A 26739-nucleotide genomic window follows, 5' to 3' on the forward strand; every position below is an offset into this window, starting at 1 on the left:
AGGCAGCAAACAAAACATACCACAAAAATAGAGATGCTACAATTTTTGTTCTCCACGACTGTTGCAAAAAGAATCGTTTACCTGTTTTCACCCATAATCGCTCTGTGATGTTGCATTGTGGTGGTGGGACCTCTGTGGTGGTGGTGAAAGGCGAGATGAAGACGGTGGGGACCCCCCTCGGGGGGCTTGTTCTTAGGACGGGTAGCGTGAACGTTCTCCTGCTGGTGTGAGTCCTGATGACGGCGGTGGTTGTGGTTCTCCTGGTGACAGGTGTGGGCCTGGGCGTGGTTGTGGAGGTGGACTGCGTTGGGACTGTTAGGGGAGGTGTGGCATAGATGGGGCTTTTCGTGGTCAAAGCTACAGTTGTGGCTGGGAGCTTCGCAGAGGCTGTTGTGGTGTCCTGTTGTGGGGTCAGCAGCGATACCTGAGATGTCTCCTGGGTGGGTCCAGCAAAAAGCGTAATCCTGTCTAATTGAGACGGGGCTGGACTGGCCTCTTTTTCTTTGGGGAAAGTGAGCACAACCGATTTAGATGTTTCAGCGGTTGACTCGTCCGTCTCTGCGTCTGTAAGATCAAACATCTCTGTCACTACCTGTGAGTGATTAGAATCGAATGATGAAGTCAAAGTTGGTGATGACGATGAAAATATGGGTTTTACAGAGACAGATGATGTTGCTTCGCCTGGATACGTGGTTGGTGTTGGCAAAAGTAACACTGAAGTGGTGGGTTTCACATACAAGGAGGACAACTGAGAGGATGAAGATGAAGAAAAGGTTTCTGATGAGGATGAGGGATGAAATGAAGTGATGTACGACACCAAGTCAGCTGATGAAGTTGATCTCTTCAGAACTATATTTGTGATGATGTCATCGGGAAATGAGATAGCTGACTCAAATGCAGATTCAGGAGCGTGAACATCGGCCAGAGGGGAGCTCTTCTTGCTCTTGTACACCAATGCTAGAGATGTAGCTTGTGAGGATGCCTCAGTGTCAGTAGCTATGTAAGAGAGGGGCAGAGAAGCATCTGAACCCCAGGCTGATGAAGCAGCAGTGTGAACATGGACTCTTGGCTGTTTATTGACAGCGTCCGCAGATTTGAGATGAGCAGGAGACAAATCAAGACTCTGCTCTTTATAGTCAGATAATCTGCCAATATAGGTAAAAGATGGATACTCTCTAACAGTTGAATAAAGTGGATATAAATCACTGGCGACAGCTGTTGAATCATTTGAATTCAATGCATACACATTGTGCTCTAGTCTGTTTTCCAGGCTTGGATGTTCATATGATGAGCCATCTGCTGGTAAATTAGAATTTGCCCTGTCAAAGCCAGCAGATACATTTTCTGATTTAGAAGCACTGCTTTGAAGAGGCATGGGCTTGGTAGCTTTCCATTTAGTATATAGAGCCATTACTTTTGTGCCAAAGCTGAAAATAGTACTTGTCTCCACGCTGTTCTGTCCGTCACTGGAGGAGGTAGTTACGGCAGAGGAGCCATTGGAGTCAATGCTTGTTTGTCTGTCTAAAAATGAATGTGATTTATCGCTACTAACGCGGGTGATTGCTCCCAGAGAGGAGGAGCTTTTCCCCTGTGTCAGGATGATTTCTGAACAAGAGGAGGGAAAAGACTGCTCTAAAGGGCTTGCAAATGTTGCATCATCTTGATATTTAGCAGGTCGTAATACAGACAAAGTTATAGAAGAGGAAAGGATTTCAGCTGATCTTTTGCCTGATCCTTCAGAGCCTTTATTCAGCATCAAGAAATCTTCTGAAGTCTTAAAAGACGGGAGTTGTGTTTTGAGCTGCCCTGATGGAACACCTGTCTTGTAGGATGCAGAGTCTCGGATAAGAGCAGACTCTTCCTTTCCATTAAATACAGGAGGAACAGAACTCCTCGCAGTATTTCTGTGAAAAAGCTCTGAGGACTTATTTCCATTTGACATATTTGACATTTCATAGTTTCCTGCACTTGTTTGGATCTCAGTGGTTCCCTCAGATTTTATGGAGGCAGAGCTTTTAGCTGATGATGCTACTGTGTGCTCCGATCTCTTGGAAGGTAAAGCAGGCGTGTGAAATTTGAGGGGCAAAGTAAGCAAGGATCTTGTTTGAAGAGGTATTTCTGAAGGGCTTCTTTGTGGTGAAGAATTAGCCTCCGTATTCACGTATACCTCTGTGGAATAATCTATATAATCTTGGTTTGAGTTGTTACTAATAGATAGGTCTGTTAGATGAGTGAGGTGTGAACTACTTTGATGCTTGGCTTTATAGGTCATATACTTTGCAAACTCTGCTGGCTCTGAAAGAGATGTTGACCTATAGCTGGGGGTGAGTATAATTTTTAGTGCCACCAAAACTCTGTTCGTGACACCCTTAAAAGACCTGGATTGTGTCACAAGTTCCTGAATATCTCTGAGCAAGGCTGACTCTGATGTGGATGAGGTTGATTCTTCTCCGGTGCTCGATCTGAGGAGGGAACCGTTGGTGTGCTCAGGCCTCAGCTGCGTGAGAGAAAGTGAGTTACTCAGGTGAGCTTGAGTGGAAGTAGATCTAAGCTCTGCTCTTGCTGCCTGTCCCTGGTTGTAATTTATGTTGATGGCAGGGAGACTGGAACTGCTGTGACCCGTTGCTGTCACTAAATCACCAGGATTAGACGCATACTCTGAGGCCACTGTGCCAGAGTGGATACGTGTTTGTTTGGCGGCCGCAGTTTGAGAGAGAGACGTTTGATCTGGCAACGACCCAGAGGAAATAGTGAAAAACCATCTGCTGGGTGTGAAGGTCATTGCAGGTGTCACAGTTGGATTTGCAACATGTGAACTGAAAGGCGACACGGCTACATTGCTTTTGTGAACTAAAGTGTAATTATCTATTGCGGCCCTGTCTTCCTCTTTGGTATACGCTGTTCCGTGTAACATCTGCTGTGTGACATGACTAGAAACTGAATAGCTTTTTGGATGGGCAGACAGCAGAGCTGATGTGGGATTCTGTGAAGCTCCCTGCTGCCTTTGAACAGCTTGACTCTCTTGATTGAAGGGAGTTGAAAGGCTAATTTCAAGATTATTGGCAGATACAGACTTAAGGCTTGTGTTCTGATTTTGAGTGGGTCTGTATAAATCATCTGAAAGATTCAGACTATTGTTAGGAGTAGGATATGATGAAAACGTGTTGGATGCAGTTCTATGGATTACATTCGTGGTTGCACTTCTTATGTAGATATGATTCATTTTGTGCTCTGGTGAGTACGAGAAGTGTTTTATCATTTTATTGCTATTTTCAGTGCTGGCTTCACTTGGAAAGTTTGATGGTTTCCTTGCTGCATTTTGCATTCCCTGTCTTGCAGCATGTAGGTCACCAGCTGAATGAGAGGTGGATTTTACAGTTGTTAGACCGTTTGTCCCACCCTCAGGCCCTGCTGGTGAAAATGTTGCTGTTTCTGTCTGAGCAGCAGAGCTGGACACAATTGCCTGGCTCTGAGATAAGGCAGCTTTGTTTATCCGCCCAGTGGAAGATGAACGAAAAAGTAAAGAAACCAGGGATGCTGTCAAAGAGGATGTGGATGGAACTGAGGAAGACATTGATGTCAATGATGAAAATGGAAATGATGAGAAACTCCTCTCTCTGTCCATTAAAGACTCATGTGATGGCTTGGAGATGGCCGAACCAATGGCCACGAGTGGTATGGTGTGTTTGTCAGATATGTTAAAAATCAGACCTGAGTTGGCTTTATGGATCTTGTCTCCCACAAAGGACGGTGAGAAGGACATGTCCAAACCTTGGCTGGAACTACGTGAAGGCCATTGGGTGGTTTGGGTCTCGTCCTTGCTGATAGTCGGCAAGGTTCTACTGTGATCAAGGCTTGCTGGATGTTTGACAGTCCCCGCCATCACGGTTAAGACGGAGGAAAAAGCAGGCTGCCCTGATAAACCTTCCCTCTCAGACTCTGAGTCATCGTCTGAATGGACAATTGGGAAAGGCGTCTCGTCCGCCACCGACAGGTCAGCCAGTGAGTGAACAGGAGCACCTGTGACTGAGGGGTCAATCGGTAAAGGCGGGGAACCAGAGGCATCGTAGGTGGATTTTTCTGTTAAAAGGACAGAAAGAGACATGACACTTTAATACTGAAACTCAATTCATTGCTATAACCTAACTTGAATTTTTTGTTGCTTGTCGGTCAATGTATCTACCACAAACACCAGTGTATGTGTAAGAAGACAAAGTATCAGCCAGGTTATAGTCTACTTCAGTTAATGCATTTTTAAATCAATCAATACTCCCTCGCTAATAAGCTCAACCTCTACACCCTGCAGTAAGTCATCAATAAAGTGGCGTTGGTGCAGATAAAATGCCGCTTTGAAGGTAAGTGGTAAAACAGTCCTTTGGAGAATGATTCATGTTATATCTGAAAATATAAAGCAGCAAGATAACCACAACCCCCCCCCACAAAACTCTTCTTATAAATGGTCACTTTTAAAAACTATTATTTTTAACTGAAAAATCCATCACAGAGAGCGTCCTCCTGGTGCATTCCTGCAGTCTTCAGTCATTAAAAACTGTATGACATGTCATGCTTATGTCCTGCCCTCGTTAATTACAGTTTGAATGTTAATTTTGCTTTTGCCTTTACTAAACAAGACTGATAAAGTCATTTCAAAGAGTAAAGACCTCCGAATAGCTGCTTGCTCGCCGGTTGATAAGGCCTGTGCTCGTACAGAACGAGGCACATACTCATGTAACGTTAGAGTGGTCCGACGAAATGTCAAGTGGCATTTTATTGGGTTAAGATACGACACTGTACTCATTGTTTGTGGTGAAAGTGATTTGTTCCACCCACACAGTTTTTTAAAAGACTATTGTTGAATGTGAGTTTATCTTTAATAAGTTGGGATTAAAAAAACCTTCCTTTTTTTTCTTCCTAAATGTAACTTTTCACTTACATGGATTTGCAAAGTGCACACATTCAAAGTTAATAAGACAAATGCAAGTCTCTAACATGAGCTTAAGAGACAGTCAGGATCGCTGCAATATACATATGCCTGTGACTGTAGATTCAGACATGTATAAAAGCAATGATACTTCCAATGCACTCAATTTGAAATAGATTTTTGCCAACTGGGTCCGTCTCAATTCTGACATGATTATTTTATAGCACACTGAACGAAAATCTGTTTCTCCACACTTTAGCCAACGTGATGCCGTCACAAAAAGCGGGGATTTCACTTACGCCGTAATGCTGCGTGTCAAAGTGTTGCTGTGGCACAGGCGGCTCCTCCACACAAACATAATACACACACAGAGCAGCAATAAACCAAATTAGGTGAACATAACGTGTTACTCAACGCTAATAGGTGTTTTGCCCGACTGCAACTCTGGGAGGATTTGGAGATTAAGCCGAATAAGAGAGGACAGTTAAGAGACATACTCAAATGAAGGACTGAATAGTGTTGTTTTGGTTCTGTAGATTTTTATTATTTATATTTCATTATTGATTGTTTTTATTGATTTTTTTTTAACTTTATTCAGTAGATATTTTCTATTGTTGATACTTTCATATTTTCTAATGTTAGTTTCCCATTATTATGTTACCAAATTTTAATTATTCCGTAAGATATAATAGTCTTAGAATCCTTATAACACTAACTGTGACATTTACATCTGGGATAATATATCAGAAAAGGATTGGTGCCAAGGTAAAAACTCATCACAAACCCTTCTCGCAGGCTGGTTTGCGGGTGTAAACACCCCTTTCTATCTAGTCTCAGATGGTATACTAAGGGCAGACATTCGTGTGTTGCTAAAGAAAAGGAAAATATAAAAAAATCTTTGAAGTGGAACAAATAGAATTATTCAAGAGACAGAGGCTGTGTGCTGAAGTATGGCTAACGATACTTCTAAAAACACACAATGGACTCATGTTTCAGGGTTTTGTGCCCCTTGCAAAAGTCACAGCTCAATAAAAGGCAGAGAGTGAGAGACAGATACGGAGATCTATCATTGAGATGCTTGAGGTGATTAACTGACCAATATGGCTGACGTGGAGTTGTCTTTTATCCACTTCTGTCCTCTTCACTCCTTTCATTCTCGGCACATCCTCAGCTCAGTCATACAGGGGTTCTTTCATCCATTTATAAAGCTTAGCAGTCCTGTCACATCTCCCACCCCCCTCAGTATGTTCCTCCTGCTACATAGATGCAGATCACTCCTGCAGGGAACTTCTGTGGACCCGTTTAATGATAGTCACTTATGTCAAAGCAGAAAGATGCTTGATGCTCACATACTCTGGCATTTTTGCCTCATAAGTTTTCCCAATCACTATTTTTTTCTTTTTTTTTTAATAAAAACATATGCAAGCATGAACGATAAAATGCTGACAAATATGCTGCACATTCTGTAGAAACGAGAGGACTAAGTCCTTTTTTTGTTTTTTCTTTTAATACACGCAGGGATTAGCCTGAGGCATTGTGCTTTCACTCAGCTGACACTGAAAACTCTTCTCTTTTTTTATCCTCACACAACTGCAGAACATTAAACGAGGACTGTAATCTAATAACAAATTTAGAATAAATTGCAGGTTACCTATTCTGAGTGAAATGTCATCAGAGTCTGAGAGAACTGGCATAATGCTTTTTCATAATTTGTTTTCAGAGGAATTTCATTAACTGTCATCGTTCATGTCTTCATGCTGCTTTCACAATCCCACATAATTCCTTTTCTTCAATAAACACTAATGGGCTCAAATGTGATTAGTGACATTGCTATACTAAAATATTTAATCCATTCTTTTAAAAACTGCTGTGACAGAAGAAAGAGTGGCAGCCAGAGTGAGAGTTACGCTTCACAAAATAAAGACTGCGACTCATACTCAAAGGCCACTAAGAGGTCAGTGAGAACTTCAACAGCTGATTAGCGACCCCAGCAGCAACATGAATTTGGGTGCATGGGATGGACGCCAGTGCAGGCGGAGGTGTAGCTGTACCTGTGGTTCACCACTTGCTCTGATGGAGCGGAGCATATGGGAGGATTTCAACAATGGACAAGAGAGGAAAAGGCGTGCAGATGAAATGAGAGAGGAACAGTCATCAATCACAATAAATCATGTTGGAGGAAAATACTCTACAAATCTGTTACTAATAACATGCCGCATTAGTGTACAAAAAGGTGAGAATTTGTACTTTCACTCTTCAACTTGATCGCAAACTCATAATTGTTCAGGTTATTTATTTGGTAGTAATGTGGGGCTTTCCTCCTCTTTTCTGCTTCATTTCACTGTGTTTGAAAACAGCTGCGTTTTTAAATGTTGGGTTGAAGAGACAATCTCTATCAAGTTGTGAACTCGGGTCACGGATAATCATCATGTACATTTTTCACCTAAGCTTATGTTAGATGAGTCTTCATCATCTCCTTTAGGAAAGCTTTTGCTTGGACATTTAAAAGAACAAAGCTGATGGAGCTGAGCGTGTTGTACAACCAACCGCATTTACACAGATCCCTAAAACGCCATGACACCGAGAACACTGCAAGTCCCCCTGCGCGTAAGGCTTTATGATCATGAAATTGAATCTTGTTATTCCACAGCTAGTCTTCCGTTTGTGATATCGGCACATTTGAATGACCTCCTTTTCATTTTACTTCAAACCTAAATGTGCCCACAGTGATTCTGTCATGTTTGGCTTTGCAACACAATCTATGACAGTGATGCCAATGGATGCCAAAGAACATACAATTGGTCAAATATTAGAAGTTAGCCGTCTCGAGATAAACGGCTGATCAATTTAAAACACAGCAGAAGGTGCTGTATCTTCAGGGTTATCAGTCGAGTAGAGCAGAGTATTATAGCTTGGCATACGGAGAGCCTGTTTTTTTTTAGCCAGCAACGCCTGTATCAACTTCTAAATCTCTTTTCTCCTCTCCCTTTTAATTTGAAGTTCCAATATGAAGATACCAAAGATACCAAATATCAGTGTGTATAGGTTGTGCTCAAGACAGAGTATTTTATCGAACAACTGAAGATTTACTACAGGGTTTAAACAACCTCAAAGTCGCTGGAGACAATCAACAGAAAACGTTTATTCTTGCAGCAAGGAGACAAGTCTGCACGACACATCAGGAAGCTGACCCAGAGTTGTCTGAGTTAAAAAGAAATTACACTATTGCTATGAATGTGTCAGGATCTGGATTTTCAGTTATGTTTTTGTGACTTAGTTATTGGTGTTATTTTTATTCAGTATTTTGTGTCTTTATAAGATCAGTCTTTGTTTCATCTTAGTTCTGTTTCTCTTGGTATTCAGTTGTTAAATTTATCCTTGTGTATTCTTTGTGTTAGTTAGTGTGCTCTCCCTCGCCCCCTGTGTTCTGCCATCTCTCTCTCTCCTCAGTCTGTTTCCTGCCCTCTTCTCTCATTCACTCACCTGCAACCCGTTACCAATCAGCCACCAGTTCCTGCCCCAGTAATCACCTTCCCAGTATATATGTCTTTCTAGTTCAACCACTCCTCGCCGGATCCTCGTCTTATACCCGTCTATACCTTGGACTTGTCTTGTCTCGTTCCCCAATCTGTAATCTGTAATCTGTAATCCTAGTCTGCGTTCCTCGCCTCTATGGTCACACTCCTTTCCCTGGTCCCTGTTTTTTCCCCGTCAAGTATTTAAGTCTGTTTTGTTATTTTCTTAGTTTCATGTTCAGTTTAGTTTTACCGTATTCCAGCCTTTGCTGCGTTTTTGTTTATCTTTGTAAATAAATCCTTTAAAGGGACACTATGTAATAAATTAAGTCATTTATTAGCTCAAATCAACATATTTATTCATAAATGAGTCCTCATTGGTGTAAAATTATCTCTGTCAAAAATCTCAATTATCCTCCTGAGTGAAGAATAACTTCTCTGTATCTACATAGAGCGGGCAAGCTCTATGGAGGCTTTCATGTCCTTCCGGTCTATGAAAAATGACGAAGTGCCGAGAGGGACATAAAGTACTTCGAATCGCGTTTTCCCCAACGCCATACCTTTTATTTATTTATTTATTTATTTTAGTGCACCGTTCCTTGAGATACTGCAATACCAGGTCGATGCGTGGAGTGGACGGAGGAAGCCCCTATTCCATCTCCCTGTTCCAAAAATCAATTTAAAATATGGTCCCCGGGTAGGGGACGTATCCCCAACGCCAGGCCTGGAAGCGAAAATGACGTCATTTTGACGTCACGTCCGCTACCGGCGCTAATGGTAAATAGATTTTATCTCGTAAATTATCCCACTAATAATGCATTGATTGTTACCAAACTTCTGCCATAGTACACATAGGCTCTTAACTCACAAAACGAGGCATTAGAAAGTTTGTACCGGACGTTTATTTAAAAGAACATCCAGATAGCAACTACACACTGCTGCTAACGCTGCCGCTGCGTCAACGTCACTTCCGGTAACTCCCGGAATATGATTTGCACACCAAAGGCTATGTCAACTTATGTTATCTGACATGTTATCTGTCATGTGTATTTATAGTGTTGTTGTATGTGTGTTTTGTAATCCTTTATACTGTGTGTCTTGATGTCTTTTTGTTTGTGTGGACCTTGAGTCTGAAGCTATAGCTTCTTGAATCTTAACACATACCGCCTGCCGTAGGCGCGGTATGTGTCACGCGAGGCGCTAGAGAGCAAATTCATTCGATTTTGCAAAATAAAATTGCACCACTAGATGGGGGAAGAAATTACATAATGTCCCCCCACTTTATTTTTGCCTCCTGTCCGTGTCTGCACCTGGGTCCTCACTAAACGCACCATGACAGAATGTTTCTCATGAGCCACACAATGTTATGAGAAACTGAGTTCAGACAGTAGACAAAAACAATCTCACTAGCCACACAATGTTATGAGAACTAAAAGATAGGAGGAAGCCGCCCCCCATCGCATGGTACAGCTCTTTCTCATCGTATAACTTCATGATTTTTCTAACAACAATAAACTCAGTGCAAACACCCTATTCCAGGGCTGGACTGGCTATCTGGCCGTTCGGGCATAGCCCGAACGGCCCTCCCGCAATTTGGGCCCTCCGGGCCCTCCGAGGGCCGTAAATAAAATATACATATATATATAATATTTTTCATTGACTGCGACGGTAAAAACAAGAAGACACGTCGGGGCCCATTGGATGTTTCTCCTGACGCACAGAGCTCTAGTCCAATGAGAATGCCTAACATTGTCAAAGGCCCGCCCCTCCCTACAGGCCCACTTGACCCAAGTCATCATCATCATCATTATAACCCCAAGTTTAGCTGACTTCACTTGGCTATATTCGGCTAAAGTTCTGGTGGAAAGAGGACGCGAAATGGAGAAACAAAAGAGTGGCCATGACAAACGTAAAGAAAAGAGAAAACAAAAACTAAGAGACGACGCAGTAAAATGCGCTAAAATCACTGATATGTTTTTTAAAAGCACAAGCTCGAGCTCAGGTTCCGTTAGTGGGGATGTGGGAGATGCGGAACCTGGCTGCTTGACCTCAGGTTGGGGCAGCAGTGGGGCCGCCGGTACCTCAACGAGCGCACAGGTGCTGGAGAATGAACAGGAGGGGGAGGCGGAGGAGATGGTTGTTCCAGCTGGGGAACCAGAGGAGGAGGAGATGGTTGTTCCAGCTGGGGAACCAGAGGAGGAGGAGACGGAGATAGGAGACGTGACCCAGCAGGGAGAGATTGAGGTTAGAATTAATCTCAACACACCCGCTAGCCAATGCAGTGTAGCTATTGGGCGCTTCGGCGTTTCGTTTCCCATTGCCTGAAAGTTTGAAACCGAGACCAAGTTGTCATCCTGACTTCATCAAATCAGTCACAAACATACCCATTTGGTATATTTTCATGCATTCTCTTGTAATGTTGCGCAAGCATATATAAATCTTCCATTTTGTCTTGAGCTGTCACAAGGTCAATGTGTGTTTAAATTCTGCTAGTGCCCTCTAGAACTACCCTAGCTAGCTAGGAAGATTAGCTGATCACCGCTTCGGCGTTTTTCCCATGTGTTGCCTGAAACTAAAACTAAAACTGAAGTTGTCGTCCCCACTCTCTCAAATCAGTCAAAAATACCCATTTGATTTATTTTTTTGGTTTTGCTGTGGTGAAAAACATGACGTGTCCAAGAGAAAAAATACACAGACATAAGCACTATCTTAGGCTCTTTTGATCAGTCTCAAGCTGCATTACAGTTTATGCCTGGGGGGCGGGGGTTAACATTCCATTCAGTAAGCTCACTGACAGTATCTGTGGACTGAAGCAATTTTGAGCAATAAATAAAATAATTGAACCCAGGAAATTATTACTACATGTTTAATTTGATTCAGTAAGACTTAGAACATACAATAGTGTGTGTGTGGTGCTGGTGCTCCTTTTCTATACAGTGTTGTGTGTGCTGGTGAAATATTGCTTTGCTTATCCCTGGCTTGGGTCTGTGGGACCCATTTTCAGGTATTGCTGAAGGAAAATGGTATGAATACTTTTTTCACAATGAGATTCACTGGCCAGGGCTCATCATCTGGAAAATAAAGTTGGTTATCCTCCTTTCTCTATCTCTTATCCTCAAAAACAAAGATACTCAGAACTTCACAAGCAGGATGAAGGGAACATGAGGGTGCACAGCAGCTTTTTTTCCCTCCTTTAGTCCCAGGTCCACTGGGCCATAATATCTTCTATGTACAAAAACATGAACACCGTGCAAGGATTAAATGGAGGATTAATGATAATTAGACAGAAGTGTGTGTGTGTGTATATGTGTATATATATATATATATATATATATATATATATATATATATATATATATATAAATATATATGCGCGCGTGCTGGGTAGGGTTGTGCCGATGGACGATATCATCGTCCATCGTCATTTATGACCCACCATCACGATGGATGGTAACCATTGTGATGCCACGCCCACTTTTTTTTTTTTTAAACCGAAACACAATGGCTATGGCATTTACCTTTTTTTTTTTTTTTTTTTTCTTACTGCAAAAGCTTTAAAATAGTCTATAAAATAAAAAAAACTCCTCGGTGGCAAGGCCCCAGGGGCGGATGAGGTCCGTCCTGAGTTCCTCAAGGCTCTGGATGTTGTGGGGCTGTCTTGGTTGACACGCCTCTGCAGCATCGCGTGGACATCGGGGGCAGTGCCTCTGGACTGGCAGATCGGGGTGGTGGTCCCCCTCTTTAAAAAGGGGGACCGGAGGGTGTGTTCCAACTAAAGGGGGATCACACTCCTCAGCCTCCCTGGTAAGGTCTATTCGGGGGTACTGGAGAGGAGGATCCGCCGGATAGTCGAATCTCGGATTCAGGAGGTGCAGTGTGGTTTTCGTCCTGGCTGTGGAACAGTGGACCAGCTCTATACCCTCCGCAGGATCCTGGAGGGAGCATGGGAGTTCGCCCAACCGGTCTACATGTGTTTTGTGGACTTGGAGAAGGCGTTCGACCGTGTCCCTCGGGGACTCTTGTGGGGGGTGCTCCGGGAGTATGGAGTGCCGGACTCCTTGATATGGGCTGTTCGGTCTCTGTATGACCGGTGTCAGAGTTTGGTCCGCATTGCCGGCAGTAAGTCGGACATGTTTCCTGTGAGGGTTGGACTCCGTCAGGGCTGCCCTTTGTCATCGATTCTGTTCATAATTTTTATGGACAGAATTTCTAGGCGCAGCCAGGGCGTTGAGGGGGTCCGGTTTGGCGACCTCAGAATCGGGTCTCTGCTTTTTGCGGACGATTTGGTTCTGTTGGCGTCGTCAGACCGTGACCTTCAGCTCTCACTGGAGCGGTTCGCAGCCAAGTGTGAAGCGGCTGGGATGACCATCAGCACCTCCAAATCTGAGACCATGGTCTTCGGCCGGAAAAGGGTGGAATGCTCTCTCCGGGTCGGGAACGAGATCCTTCCCCAAGTGGAGGAGTTCAAGTATCTCGGGGTCTTGTTCACGAGTGAGGGACGAATGGAACAGGAGATTGACAGGCGGATCGGTGCGGCGTCTGCAGTGATGCGGGCTCTGCACCGGCCCGTCGTGGTGAAGAAGGAGCTGAGCCAGAAGGCGAAGCTCTCGATTTACCGGTCAATCTATGTTCCTACCCTCACCTATGGTCACGAGCTGTGGGTAGTGACCGAAAGAACGAGATCGCGAATACAAGCGGCCGAAATGAGTTTCCTCCGCAGGGTGTCTGGGCTCTCCCTTAGAGATAGGGTGAGAAGCTCGGTCATCCGGGAGGGGCTCGGAGTAGAACCGCTGCTCCTCCGCATCGAGAGGAGTCAGATGAGGTGGCTCGGGCATCTGGTGAGAATGCCTCCTGGACGCCTCCCCGGTGAGGTGTTCCGGGCCCGTCCCACTGGGAGGAGGCCCCGGGGAAGACCCAGGACGCGTTGGAGAGACTATGTCTCTCGGCTGGCCTGGGAACGCCTCGGGGTCCCCCCAGAAGAGCTGGAGGAAGTGGCCGGGGACAGGGACGTCTGGGTCTCTTTGCTCAAGCTGCTGCCCCCGCGACCCGATCCCCAGACCAGCGGAAGATAATGGATGGATGGTGCTTTAAAATAATTCGTCATGCACTTCACTATAGGCCTATGATATCACAGCAGAACACCAAAAGGAAAGAATAATAAAAATATAAGCGCAAGAAAAATAATAAAACAAACAAACATAAAGCATGACTTGCCTGTACCAAAACGCGCTAAACTGTAATAACTTAAAATGTTAAGAGGGCGGACACGGGTGCAGCCTGTTCCAACATATTTACATGTCAATGTTTCTGGCCAAAAAAACCAACGTATTGACCTTGTCTGGCTTTAATAAGCTGCGGACTGGCGTGACCACACTGCCCGCGGTGCTGAAAACTCTTTCCGAAGGCGTGCTGGTAGCGCATATGCATAAGCAGAGATACTTTCTAGCGATTTTTCCCATCAAAGGAAACCTGCTCTGGTTACTTTTTCTGGTTACTTTCCATAGTTTGGGAAAGTTTCCAAATGCCTAAATGCACTGAGTTGCGGCCATGCGATCAGCTGTTTGTGTTAACGAGCGGAGCAACTGATCAGCCGGATAGTGACATTCTGGCACGGGCCATTCAAACGCAATGGAAGGTTTTTTTCCCCCTTACAGCTAAAGCCTGGGAAGTCTGTGTAGAATCATCACCATGTAGCTTATATACTACCGTTTTATTATTATTATTTTATCATAATTTTATTATTATTATTTGATCATAAGTCGTAACCCCCCAACCCCCTCCACCCCCCACCCCCACCCCCGCCGACGACGATATCATCGTCCATCACGATGTTTCACTGTAAACATCGTCTTCTGCCAATTAAGAAGACATCGCCCAACCCTAGTGCTGGGCCCTCAGTGATCAAAAAGTGCCCAGGCCCTTTTCAGATGCCAGTCCGGCCCTGCCCTATTCTGTCATTTGAACGGAGAATTGATACATGTGGATGTATAAGATCAGCTCAGCTGTACAAACTGTTATCAGGTGGCGTGAAATAGGAAGAGTTTTTCGTCATAAACTGGGTAAAACGACAAGAAAAACGGCCTCTTCTTTGAAACCCACATTTCAAGCACGTGTGGTTAATAAGCAAGTTGATTTTGGTTGAATTGTTTAGAAAAAAGATGGCTGCACCGATCTTGACTTGTCTCTAAAAACCTTCCGCCACCAGCAGACCCAAAGCAACTCGTTTCGACACTGCCCCCCCCCTCTGCAGCGACCGCTATCTTTGAGCTACCAGGACCCAGACATGACACTAGTGGGGCCTCCACCGCTCCACTCGTATTATACAAAGCTTCTCTTATTGCTTTGAGCTGTTTTTGTTCTCTTATGTGCAAGAAAACGGTAAACAAGAGAGTATAATTCAATAACGAGCCGGATGGCACCCTAGGAGCAAAGAAACAAATTTGAAAAGTCTGGTCGACTCCATCTGAGGAAGCGCCTCAAAAAAGTCCCCTTTAACGTTTTGGCTGTTTATGGAAAGCAACAGCATTCTGCTCTGAGCTGTTGTTCTATTCAAATTATGAAAAATAATCTCAGAAAGTATTCGTTTCACACCTCCTCTCTGTTTCGGTCCGTGTGCAAAGATGGAGAACGAGGAGAGGGAGACGGTGGCAGAGATGCCAAGCGCTGCTGGGGTCAAACTGTGGATTGGAGGCGGGATGTCACACCACCCTGCACTTTTTAATTTGCCTACTCGTGTTTTTACAAACAGCACAGCAGGATGAGATACGCAACAGCTGCCTTGACAAGAGGCCTGCAGCAGACACTTAATAATGCCACTGTTATGCAGAGATGTTCAATCATACGTTCACTCATTCATTTACTCAGACGGTGTGGTTTTAGTCCCGTTTCAAAAAATGAAAATAAACTCCACACTCCTCTTAAAAACAAAGTGCAGCCCACTCAGCAGTGCTGCTACTATATCCTTACCTCATCGGGTGTGATATGTGAGGTAGTTAGCAAACTTGGATGATGTTGTGTAACAGATATCAGCGAGGTAATGTGCTGAGTATGACTTTGAAATTGCTTTTATGCTACATTTATGTGACTTGGTGGTGAGGATAACGTGTGGAATATTACAGAAACCTACTTTTTAACATCACCGTTACTTATGTCAATAAAACAAAGAAAGAATTTGAAGAAGTTATCTTTAATTTACCCTGAAAAGACACATCTAAATGCTGAAAAAAATGGCTAAAAAAATAACACATTTTGTACGCATAAGTGTCATTTTTCGCCGCTAACAGGATATATGAAAAAAACCGTTGGAAGAAAAACACTGGAGAGAGAACTGAGTCAGAGGAAGCTGCTCTCGACACCCTTCTCTTCCCTCCCTCCATCTTCTCTTTCCCGGGCTTCATCCCTCCTTCCCTTCAGATGAAAGTGCAGCCTGAGGAGCTGAGGCTCTACAGCTTTTTCAGCCTGACAAGTCGACACACTGACTCCTGTCCTGAAGCAGCTCGGGACACTACAGTCATGGCTCATGCTGTTGCAGTCTGTGCTCTCGTATTACTGCGTATTACTGTGTTTGAGCTAGCATCATTTAGGCTTGAGTGGTATTTTGTCATCTGGTAGTTAATAGGCAAGGTACAGACTGCAAATGCAACTAAATAAGCAGCCACAGTCCCAGAAATCAGGATGAGACAAGTAATGAAATTATGATTGGTACACTATGCTCTCTTAAGTAAATGTTGCAATCATTTCCTTCTGTACTTGTACCTCTATATAGTGCATTACGATAATGTTCCTAATGAGTGTCTCCATGTTTGTCACTGCTGGAACTGGCTGCATACAACATACCAGAGGGCCATAATTCAGGGCTTTTAGCGAGTTTTTGAGGAAGGTGACAGGGGACATATTCTCTCCACTCATACATGATGGAGCACATAGCTGCAGGCTCAGGCCCATTTGGCAGAAAATAGGGAACAGAAATAAAAAAAAAAATAAACAGAATAAACTACAACATTAAATGAATGAATGCAGATGACACAGATGATTTTCATCTTTGCTGAGGTAAAGTTTCATCTACAGCTCGTATGACTGTGTGTCTCACAACAACAAATAACAAGCAGATTCTTCATAAACTTAATGGACAAGTGGCGCATAAGCAAAGGAACTTTGATATCAGTGCCTGGATCAATGAGGTACCTCTAAAAGATAATGTACAGTTGTATTTAGATTCTTCGTATCAGGTTAAGTTCGAGCCACACAATGTCAAATTCTGCCAAAATGGAGTTTGTAAGAAATAAAAAATATAAGATTAACAAGTCCCAAATACACTGAGTCACCACAAGGATTTAACTAACTAAATAGGTAAGAGCCCCCCATTGGATAAATACTGCATGGATGATAATGTTTCAGCTGGCAACAAGTTATTTAATCCTAACTGGTGCAGTGAGTAGCTTCTCATTTCCTAAACAAGCATGTAAGAAGACACATCCTGCAGTTGTGGTAAAGATGTTCATCTGTTTCAGAAGGGTCAAATTATTGGCCTGCACCAAGCAAAGAAAACATCTAAAGAGATTGCTGAAACTACTAAAATATGGGTTAAGAACTGTCCAACACATCATTAAAAACTGGAGGGATAGTGGGGAACCACCATCTTCGAGGAAGAAATGTGGTCCAAAAAAAAAAACGTTTGGTGGAATCAAATCGTAAAAAAACAACAGGAGAACTCAGAGCTATGTTTAATAGTGAAAGTAAGAGCATTTCCACAAGCACAACGCTAGGGGAGCTCAAGGGATTGGGACTAAACAGCTGTGTAGCCTTAAGAAAACCACTCATCAGTGAGGCTAGTCGGGAAAAAAAAGGCTTCAATTTGCTAGGGAGCATAAAGATTGGGCTCTGAAGCAATGGAAGAAGGTCATGTGGTCTGATGAGTCCAGAGTGACGGGCGCATCAGGGTAAGAAGAGAGGCAGATGAAATGATGCAATCATTTTCACACATAGACTATCCACCACAGAGTCCAGACCTTAACCTCATTGGGAATCTTTAGGTGCCGGAGAAGACAGTACGCAGCGGTCCGACTTTCCCATCATATCACTACAAGATCTTGGCCAAAAAAACGAATGCAACTCTGGACAGAAATAAATGTAGCATTGCAGAAGCTTATTGAAACGATGCCACAGTGAGTGCGTGCCGTAAGCAGAGCTAAAACTATGAAATTTGATTATTTTACTTTTAGAGACAATTTTGGACTTGTTGAAATTTGCATCTGTTAAAGAGGCGCTATGCAACTTTCAGTAATACGGGGTTTGTTTACCATGCAATACACACCCCAAAGCTGTAGGGGGAGCTCCGTAGAAAATAAGGCGACAGTCTAGCCAGACTAAACCCACCAGAGGCAATTTACGGTTTATTTTTCAAGACACTGGCAGAGAGTTGGAGAGCCGTCGACAGCTAATGGAGAGGGGTGTGTCTTATCAGGCTACCTGGCTCGGCTCAGAGCCCTTTACCACCTGCCGTGAAGCAGTAGTTCTCGGCTCTCGTGTGTCGCGAGACTTCCAGAGGTAAACAAAGCACGCGGCGCCACAGGCAAAGTTGCAAGCGCTGTTTCGGTCTAGGGCCACCAGATGGAGATGGAAATGTCACCGTTTTCATCAGAACGGGTCAGCCAAGCAATCTGATGATTTCCAAGCAATTTTATGACCATGAAAAAGTTGCATTGTGCCGCTTTAATTCAATCAGATAAACAAATTTGTGGTGTAGTTATATCATTCCATTCCAGACTCTCTTCTAAGTGTGACCAGCAGGGGATGCATTTTTTGGCAAAGGTCTGCCAAAATATGCATCCCCTGCTGGTCACGCAAATGGGGATGCATTTCTCGACAGGCATGCACTTCTCGGCATAACAACGGCAGTGTATTTTCCAGTTTTCACCAATCTTCAGCCCTATATTCCAATGTTTTCTACACTGATTTTTGACTTTCGAAAATGAGTAGTTGGTCCTAAAAGTAGCTTTTAGGACAAATACATCTGAACAATATTGATCGAGGACGAAGACAAATTTAGGTGAAAATAGGGCACTATTATCAGATTTTAATAGTTCTGGCACTGAATAAAAACTTTGCATTAATAAGAAGCTTAAATCAAGGATCTTCCACAACAGCTCGGTGTAATAGCCGAGTGGCCTGTTTAATATTAATATTAGATAAAACCTTATCTTTGCAAAACCAGTGCAATGAAATATGCTATTTTACACTTACTGTACCCGTGGAGACTTGTGGTGGTTACTGCATGGATGGCTGATGTTATATGATGTAATATACAAAGCCCTTTGCATTACAAAGTGTTTCCACGAATGCTGAAGAGTAAAGAAGCTTGATAAGAAAGAATGACAACTGAGAATATCTTTACGATTTACATGTCACAAATCATTCAACACTGCAAAGTATTCAGTTCAAAAGCTGGACTGAAACTTCTCAGTGATGTTGCAAGTAAAGAAGGATATAGGTTAGTGGAGATACCACAAATTCCACTTCAGGTTCACGAGAAAGGCCGTTTTTGGTAATTAGCCATTTGACATAGATCTGGAATTGTACAACTCCTTGCATTCTGATCTTACCTGACACCACTAAAGCTGAGCCAGCACTAACTTCATATCAATTCTAACTCTATGCATCACAAAATGCAGCTCGATATGTAAACAAGAGAGAGACACCGCTTCTTGAATACAAACTCAGTGAGCCTGTTACACAGTACTGAACCAGGATCCTTAAACTGGCAGGAAACGGAAAACCTGGCACATATCATCAAAACATCGGACTCACTCTGATCATTACATATTTATGGTATATAAAGAGGGAAGAATATTTCAAGGTGAAATATTACTTTGATGCTTGAAGTGATTTGATGAGCCCTGCTGAGCCAGACATGATGACTTGAAGTCAGAAGCCTCAGTGCACTTCTGCAGGCGATCACAGACCAGCAAAGATAAGTCATCTTTACCTTCAGCACCACATCCAGAGGCAATGCTGGCCTCTGAAGTGAAAGATAAAAGGTAAGCACATGTACTAACTCACCATGGAAGAGTCAAACAAATTAAATCTACTGATTACTTTCGAACAAAATCTTTCAATCTGGAAGATTTCATGTTTTGCGTCAGTGTGAAAAACACAGACAAGAAGACACATTTGTGTGTTTGGACTGTGTCAAACTGGGGTTAATGGCTGTCTCATGGAGACATGCATATCAGAGCAAGCAGGGGCACAAGTGTAGGATTGTTGCTGCATGCTGGGGGCTGTGATGGGCCAGGAGATTACAGCAGCCATTTGACATGGCAAGCTGTCAAAGGAAGGCATGAGACAGTGACAAGCAGCCAATGAGACTACAACCAAAAACGAACGTGACGAGCTGAGATATGCATCACTTAATTTGGAGAACACTTGGCATCTTTTTTGTAAATAAAGATTGAATGGCAACCACTAAATGGCATATGCATGCAAATGCACCAGAAGAACGTTTGCAGGAGCAGAGAATCATCAGTAGTTTTAGGTTTGGCCATATCCTGCCTTTTCTGCCTGAGTTGCTTCAATATTGGGTCATGATGTAAATGTTCCACCTAAATTAGAAGAGCGTGGAAATAGAAAAATCCTGGGCCCATTTTCCAGCCAGAAAAAAATTAAAAATCATTTTTTGATTTTCAGGCAGTATTGCAGTATCAACCGTTGCAGGCCAACATGCCTCTGGATGTAACTAGACAGACGTACAACAGACCACAGCAATACAGTCTTATCGTATTAAACCTGCCCTATATAACAGAAGCAGTTGTGACTGCTCTGGCCTGGGAAAGGCCACATAAAATCTGTTTGAACAGGATGGGGCCCAAACATGTTCTGCCAGCGCAAATGTAGCATGAACTTTCAGATTCACCGGATTCCCAGACTTTCTACGAACACAAATTGGAGCCAAATCAGTCGTTATAGCCGACAGGTAAATGGGTCATTCAACATAAATGGAGGGCAGTGCTGTCACTTACTATTGCAGACATTCCTTTAAGGTAGACATGATGATAAAATGAGTTACATATTTTCAATATTTTTTAATATTCAGTGTTATTCTGAGCTTTCTATCAAAAATGCCAAGATGAAGGCACTCTCATGTCACTTTAATCCTACGTAGAAATGGAGCCATATTCTTTTCACTCGTTGAAAAGTTTATGTCACTGACACCAGCATTACTTACATTAACACATAGGAAAATGGCTGAAAAATAGTTAACTCTAATTGAAAATATTAAATAAATATCAGTCCCCCACAAGTATGTCCCTGGTATAATAGTTTCACTTTGAAACAAAGCCCTTCTTGGATCATAAAGGTAACTTGCAAAAGTGCTACAGGCAAAAGCGTATCTTAAATCAGATGGTTCACTTCATTTCTTTTATATGTCTTCATTTCTTTTTTTTTCTGTTTCATTTCATGCAAGGCTGTTTCAGACCATCAAAGGTGCTGCTCGTTTCATGGCCACTGAGGTAAAAAATTGAACATAAAAATTGATTTCATCTGCCAGTACAATGATTCTGAAATGTCTGAGGACATGTGGTGACCAGTGTTACGAGCACCTTGTGTTGCTCTTCCTCTTAGTAACACCAGTGTTGTTTCTACTAAATGAGCCACGGAAAGGCAGCGAAAGGACCCTGGGTCTATGTCTTTTTTAACTTTCTTGTAAAATGCTAGTTGGTGGAACCACCACTTTACATTTGAAGTTATAATAAAATACTTTTTGATTTGAATGATCTTCAGCTGCTGTTGATTTGACAGGAAAAATGTAAATGATCTAATATTTTCTGGCTTAATAATTCATCTACTGTATTCAAGTTAGGATGAAATTATTTTGTACAACTATTTGTTTTACAAGCATTTATGTTTTTTTTATTTATAATTTTTTTTTTGGGGGGGGGGGCTTTTTATGCCTTTAATGGATAGACAGTTGGAATGAGAGACAGGAAGCAGGGGGCAGAGAGATGATGAAGACATGCAGCACAGGGCCGTCCGGTGCGGGACTCGAACCGGGGCCAGCTGCAGCGAGGACTGTAGCCTCTGTACATGGGGCGGCTGCTTAACCCACTACGCCACCGACCGCCCCAGCATTTATGTTTTTGACTTTATACTGTAAGTTCTATACTATAGCAGTTCTAGAATAGTAGTGTCGGCCTACTGCAACAGCTCTGGACATATTGGTCTTTCTTTGTATTTTCTAATGAGCTCTTTTCTGTAAAACTTTTAAAGATGTTTCTATGCTGGATGCTGTAGTACTAGAATGGTTTCTGCTAGTAGTCCTGGCACCATTTATACCACTGTTACGATGCCTAACCATGGTGACGTTAAAGTGATTTGCATGTGAGAGCAGATGATTGAGCTCTCAAAAGCCCAAGTAAGGCCTGGTATAACACCCCAAATGCAGATGAGTTGAAGAGAAGATGTCTAGGATGCAAGGTAGGAAAAAAATAGATAGAAAGGAGGAGAAAGATTAAGCTATTTCTTCCCTTGATCGTCATGGGAACTGTTGTGGTTGGAAGATATAATGGACGAGCTTGGAACCCAAATGAGGACACAGCAGGAATATCAGGAAGTCATTGTTATTCTATTTCACTGAAACATGGCTGCAGGAATGACGCCAACACCCTGTACTGAGCTCTAAAAAACAAAAACACCCCCCCCCCCCCAGTGAATACATGCAGACCTATGAAGAGTTCTACCTCATCTCTTTCAGCTACAATTGTTTGTTATCGATCTATAACAATTACATACTTCAGGGATTAATAAAGTATTATTGAATTTAATTGAATTGAATTGAAGGTAATAGAAGGCAATATAAACAACAAAAGACACAAATGAATACAGATAATAAAGATACATACAACTTGTACAAAAAAAACTAAGCTAGTTAACGCTTTAAATATTTAAAGCGACAATTTATTTTTCAAAGATTTGTATCACTCAGATTTTGCCATTTTTTCGCAGAATGACCCAAATCTGAAAATCCTTAAAACCTCAGATGTCTCCAGATCTGACTTGATACACCTCTCATAAGGTACAGAACATAAACTATCATTGAAAAAGATCAATAAGAATAATGCTTGCCTGCAGGGCGACCTCTGTGATCAGCCGAGGTCTGCCATTCAAAAGACCATCACCTCACAGCATGTGAAGTTCAGCTCGGTCTGCCTCCACTGCTCTGTTCTGGTATTGCTTATGAGGAGATTGCACGCCTGTGCCTCTGACCATCTAATTGAGCCCTCAGAGAGCCTTTAGAGGAAATCAAAGCTCATCGTCCGAAGAGACAGAATGCTGACCGTTACTGTTGTGTCTTACATGGCCTGCGCTGATATCCATTTAAAGGTACAATGTAGCATTCTGAACATGTCTCTGTTCCAGTCAGGTCAGCTGTGTTATAGTTATATCAAAAGCATTTCAGCAACACCCGACAAAGAACACGGTTAATCTATTCTCTATATATATTCTCTGCAGTCTCTACAAGACTAAAACCATCATTTTAAATGTCAGTTCTACTCAATTGGCCACATTGGGATTTTGACATCATTCAATATCTCACAATGGTGTTAGTGTTTAGCAATGATTCCTCAGAGGAAGAAGGTTCCTCGTTTGAATCTCAGCTGGGGCCGTTGGGGCCCCATGTGGCGTTTGCATGTACCTCCCATGTATGGGTTCTCTTTGGGTACTCTGTCTTCCTCCCATCTTCCAAACACATGCATAAGGTTAATTAGTGATTCTAAACCGATCATCAGAGTGAGTGTGAGCATATGTGGTTGTTTGTCTCTGATAGACTGGTGGCCTGGGTGCAACCGATGTGCAAGGTATAACCTTCCCAATTGGCAGCTAGGATAGGCTCAAGCCTCCTGGAACCCTGAATTGGATTAAGCAGATGAGGAAAATGTATGGATGGAAAAAGCACAACCTAAGAGAAGAAGACACCCGGGAAAAACCCACAGGATGCTAAATCTATGCACCGGACAATCCCATGATTGACTCACTGGTGTCTGAGAGGTCCTGACCCTCAGCGAGAAAAACAATAACCTACAAGACTGAGCAGATGTTCGAATTCTGATCGTATTTATTGCCTGACAGTGCGGCATGAGACATATAATGTGTGTGTGTGTGAGGGCTAAGAAGGTGGGATAAGCCTCCAAAGCCTCCAGGTTTCCAAAGCTTATTGCTGGATCACACATATTATGCTATATACACTAGAGTGAAAGGCAACATTGAAGTATTACCTTTTTGTAATTATTTTGTTACTGAACACAACTTTTTCAAATCTAGTTGAACACAAATGTCATTTTCTGGGATCAAAAGTGAGGCTGGTTCTCTTTCTACAAGAAAAGAAGCACTAACCAAAACTTTGTTTCCAGGAACTCTCTATTTTGAGACACTCCGAACCATAAACAGTGTAAATCGAACAACTACAATATACAGAGAGGAATAAAAAAAGAAGATGCGGCCACGTCATGCTGTTCAACATGGCTGCATTCCAGGTCAAACACACATGTTTGTGTTGCAACGCAGACAGCCTTCATGCTTCACATCACAGCAATCAGATGTTCAGCCTTGACACCCCACATAGTCAGAGCCAGCAAAAGTATCACCTTCGACTTCAGCAGGCAGTGTGATGGATGAGCTCTCAAGCAAAGGTCGCAGCTCAATTCGCCACAACACTGCAGGGCAAGACGTGACGCCGCAGCTGCCTCTGTGACGGTGTCGAAAATGAGATCCCCCGGACCAATACCAACAAGCAAGTGCGCGTCGTAATTTTGCACGTATTTTTCACAGGGCAGTGGCATAGAGCGTTGAGTTGTCTTCATTTAATTGTAGAAAATTCTCTCTCATCCAGGTGTTTACTTCCTGCAGACACTGACACAGTACGTCTGCTGGGCTCCAGTCGTCTGGTGACAGAGACACATAAAGTTGTGTATCGTCTGCATAACTGTGATAATTGATGTTAAAATTCTGCAATATCTGACCCAAAGGGAGCATATACAAGTTAAACAGAAGAGGTCCAAGAATTGACCCCTGGGGGATTCCACAAGTCATGGCCACTCGCTCAGATTCATAGCTGCCAATTGTTTTTTTATAATTCTCTTTTTATTGATTTTCAGAAACAGAAAACATATATAAAACAACACCGCCTGCTAAATGCATTTCATGTCAGAAAATAAAATAAAATATAAAGTTTCCACAGCAGGCTACACACTACACAAGACAAGACAATGACAGAAAAGACGGACAAAGGGAACAGCTCGGAGGTAGGGCATCCTCCATGGTGTATACATTATGCAGCTATTCTTCAGCTCGACTCCAGAAATATTAGAGAGTGGGTATCTCCGAAAATCTCTCTGAATTCAAACATAATAAGTTCAGTAACCGGAGGTCACCACGGCAAATTACACAGTATGCCAGCTATCTTACACATCTAAGGATACAACATATTATATTTATACACCACTACATTTTTGTGTTTTAACATATTTTAAGTTGTTTGTAAGGGTGGAGCTCTTCAGTTCTTCAGGTCACTGCCATAAAGGGGCCCCATATTTTCGTATAGATATCTAATCTACCTATCATCTTAAAGCCCAGTCTTTCATAAGAGGCGACTTTGGCTATTTCCTCCATCCATTCCTTAAAGGATATATCCCCTTTGGTTTTCCAGTGTCGTAGTATTATTCTACATCCAGTAATGAGTGCTAATCGGCACCATGAGATCTGGTGGGCACTCTGACCACCGTCCCTTGGTAGCACGCCTAGCATACAAAGCATTGGGCCCTTTACCAGAGAGGAGGCCATCACTGTATTAATGAAAATTATAATTTTTGACCATAAGACGTCAACCGTGGGGCATAAATAGAACATGTGTAGGTAAGTACCACACACAGCATTGCATCTCCAGCACAAGTCGGTGTCTCTAAGTCCTAGTCTTGCCATTTTGCTCGGGGTCCAATATGTTCTATTAATAATTTTATAATTAATCAGACATGTCTGCATTTCCCTTGAGACCTTGAACCATGACCCAATAATTTCCCCCCATGTTTCACCACTTATCTCCTCCCCTATGTCATTCTCCCAGCATCTCTTAAGGCCTGCAAATGTGGGTGCTTGAGACTCCCTCAGAAGGTTGTAAAAGTATGATGTTTTGGTTTTTAAATGCCAGCCTCTTTCTAACCTGTCCTGTATCCCTGTTTTTATAACAAGAGGTAATTGATTAAGGCGTGTCAGGACACAGCTCCGTATCTGCAGATACTTCCAGAAGTCCCTACCTGGTAGTCTATATTTTTTCCTTAATTGTTCAAAGGGCATAAGTTGATCTCCATCAAATAGATCCCCAATATAAACAATTCCCAGTTTCAACCACCCAGCCCAGTAAAATGTTTTTTTGCCTATTTTCAAATATGTGTTATTCCATAAAGACGTTTTACAAGTGAAAGCAGAGTTTGAGCCTGTAATCTTGTGTGTAGTTTTCCACGTTTCCTTTGAAAAGGCGAGAACTTAGCTGCCAATTGTAACAAAATAACTCCGGCCTTCTAATTAGGACCTGAACCAGTTAAGGACCGTTCCAGAAAGTCCAACCCAGTTTTCCAGCCTGTGCAATAGGACCTGATGTCGTTTAACACTTTGACCAGAGCTGTTTCAGTGCTGTGATGACGTCTGAAGCCTGATTGAAAGTTATCAAGACTTCCACTTTCATTCAGAAAGTCGTTGAGCTGGTTAAATACAACTTTCTCAAAATTGGTAGATATAAAAGAGAGGTTAGAGACAGGTCTATAGTTGTTCATCATAGAGGCGTCTAGAGTTCTCTTCTTTAGGAGCAGTGGTGTCAAAAGTACACACATTTGTTACTTAAGTAGAAGTATAGATACTGCAGTTTAAAAACACTTTGGTAAAAGTTGAAGTATCAACTTGACCTTTTTACTTAAGTAAAAGTGAAAAAGTATGTGCTCCAAAACCTACTTAAAGTATAAAAGTATAAAGTAACCTTTAAATAATTTTTTTTTAAAACCCACACACAAAAAGTTAGATGCCACTATATGAATTGCAAGCTCAATTTGAAAACTGATTAGTTCTACATGTGGCCCAAGACAACAATCATAAAACCATTACTGTCAAAGTCACTCAAGGAGCATGTTCTTTCTCAAACTTTATTGGAATTCAGTCCCATCAAAAAAACAAAAAAAAGTCTTACTGCCTGAAAAAATATATAACTATGCCAGTTGTTATTCCGAAAACATCAGAGGCAAGGCTAACGCCTTTGACAATTGT

The 26739-nt window shown here is 42.5% G+C and overlaps 1 protein-coding gene and 1 pseudogene across 5 annotated transcripts in view; both read right to left on the reverse strand.

Annotated features, from left to right (window-relative positions):
- The window catches only part of kiaa1549lb (KIAA1549-like b), an 81344-nt gene that overhangs the window by 34346 nt on the left and 20259 nt on the right, over positions 1-26739 (reverse strand). For all 5 annotated transcript variants that reach the window (XM_075462182.1, XM_075462174.1, XM_075462190.1 and 2 more), the window contains exons 2-3: positions 3712-4080; positions 82-564 (exon numbers count right to left, since the gene is read on the reverse strand). In XM_075462182.1, the coding sequence (XP_075318297.1) occupies positions 82-564; positions 3712-4080 (852 nt within the window). The remainder of the gene's footprint in view (positions 1-81; positions 565-3711; positions 4081-26739) is intronic.
- LOC142385898 (U2 spliceosomal RNA) lies at positions 9019-9171 on the reverse strand (annotated as a pseudogene).

This window comes from Odontesthes bonariensis, chromosome 1 (genome assembly GCF_027942865.1).
Source record: "Odontesthes bonariensis isolate fOdoBon6 chromosome 1, fOdoBon6.hap1, whole genome shotgun sequence".
Taxonomy (NCBI): domain Eukaryota; kingdom Metazoa; phylum Chordata; class Actinopteri; order Atheriniformes; family Atherinopsidae; genus Odontesthes; species Odontesthes bonariensis.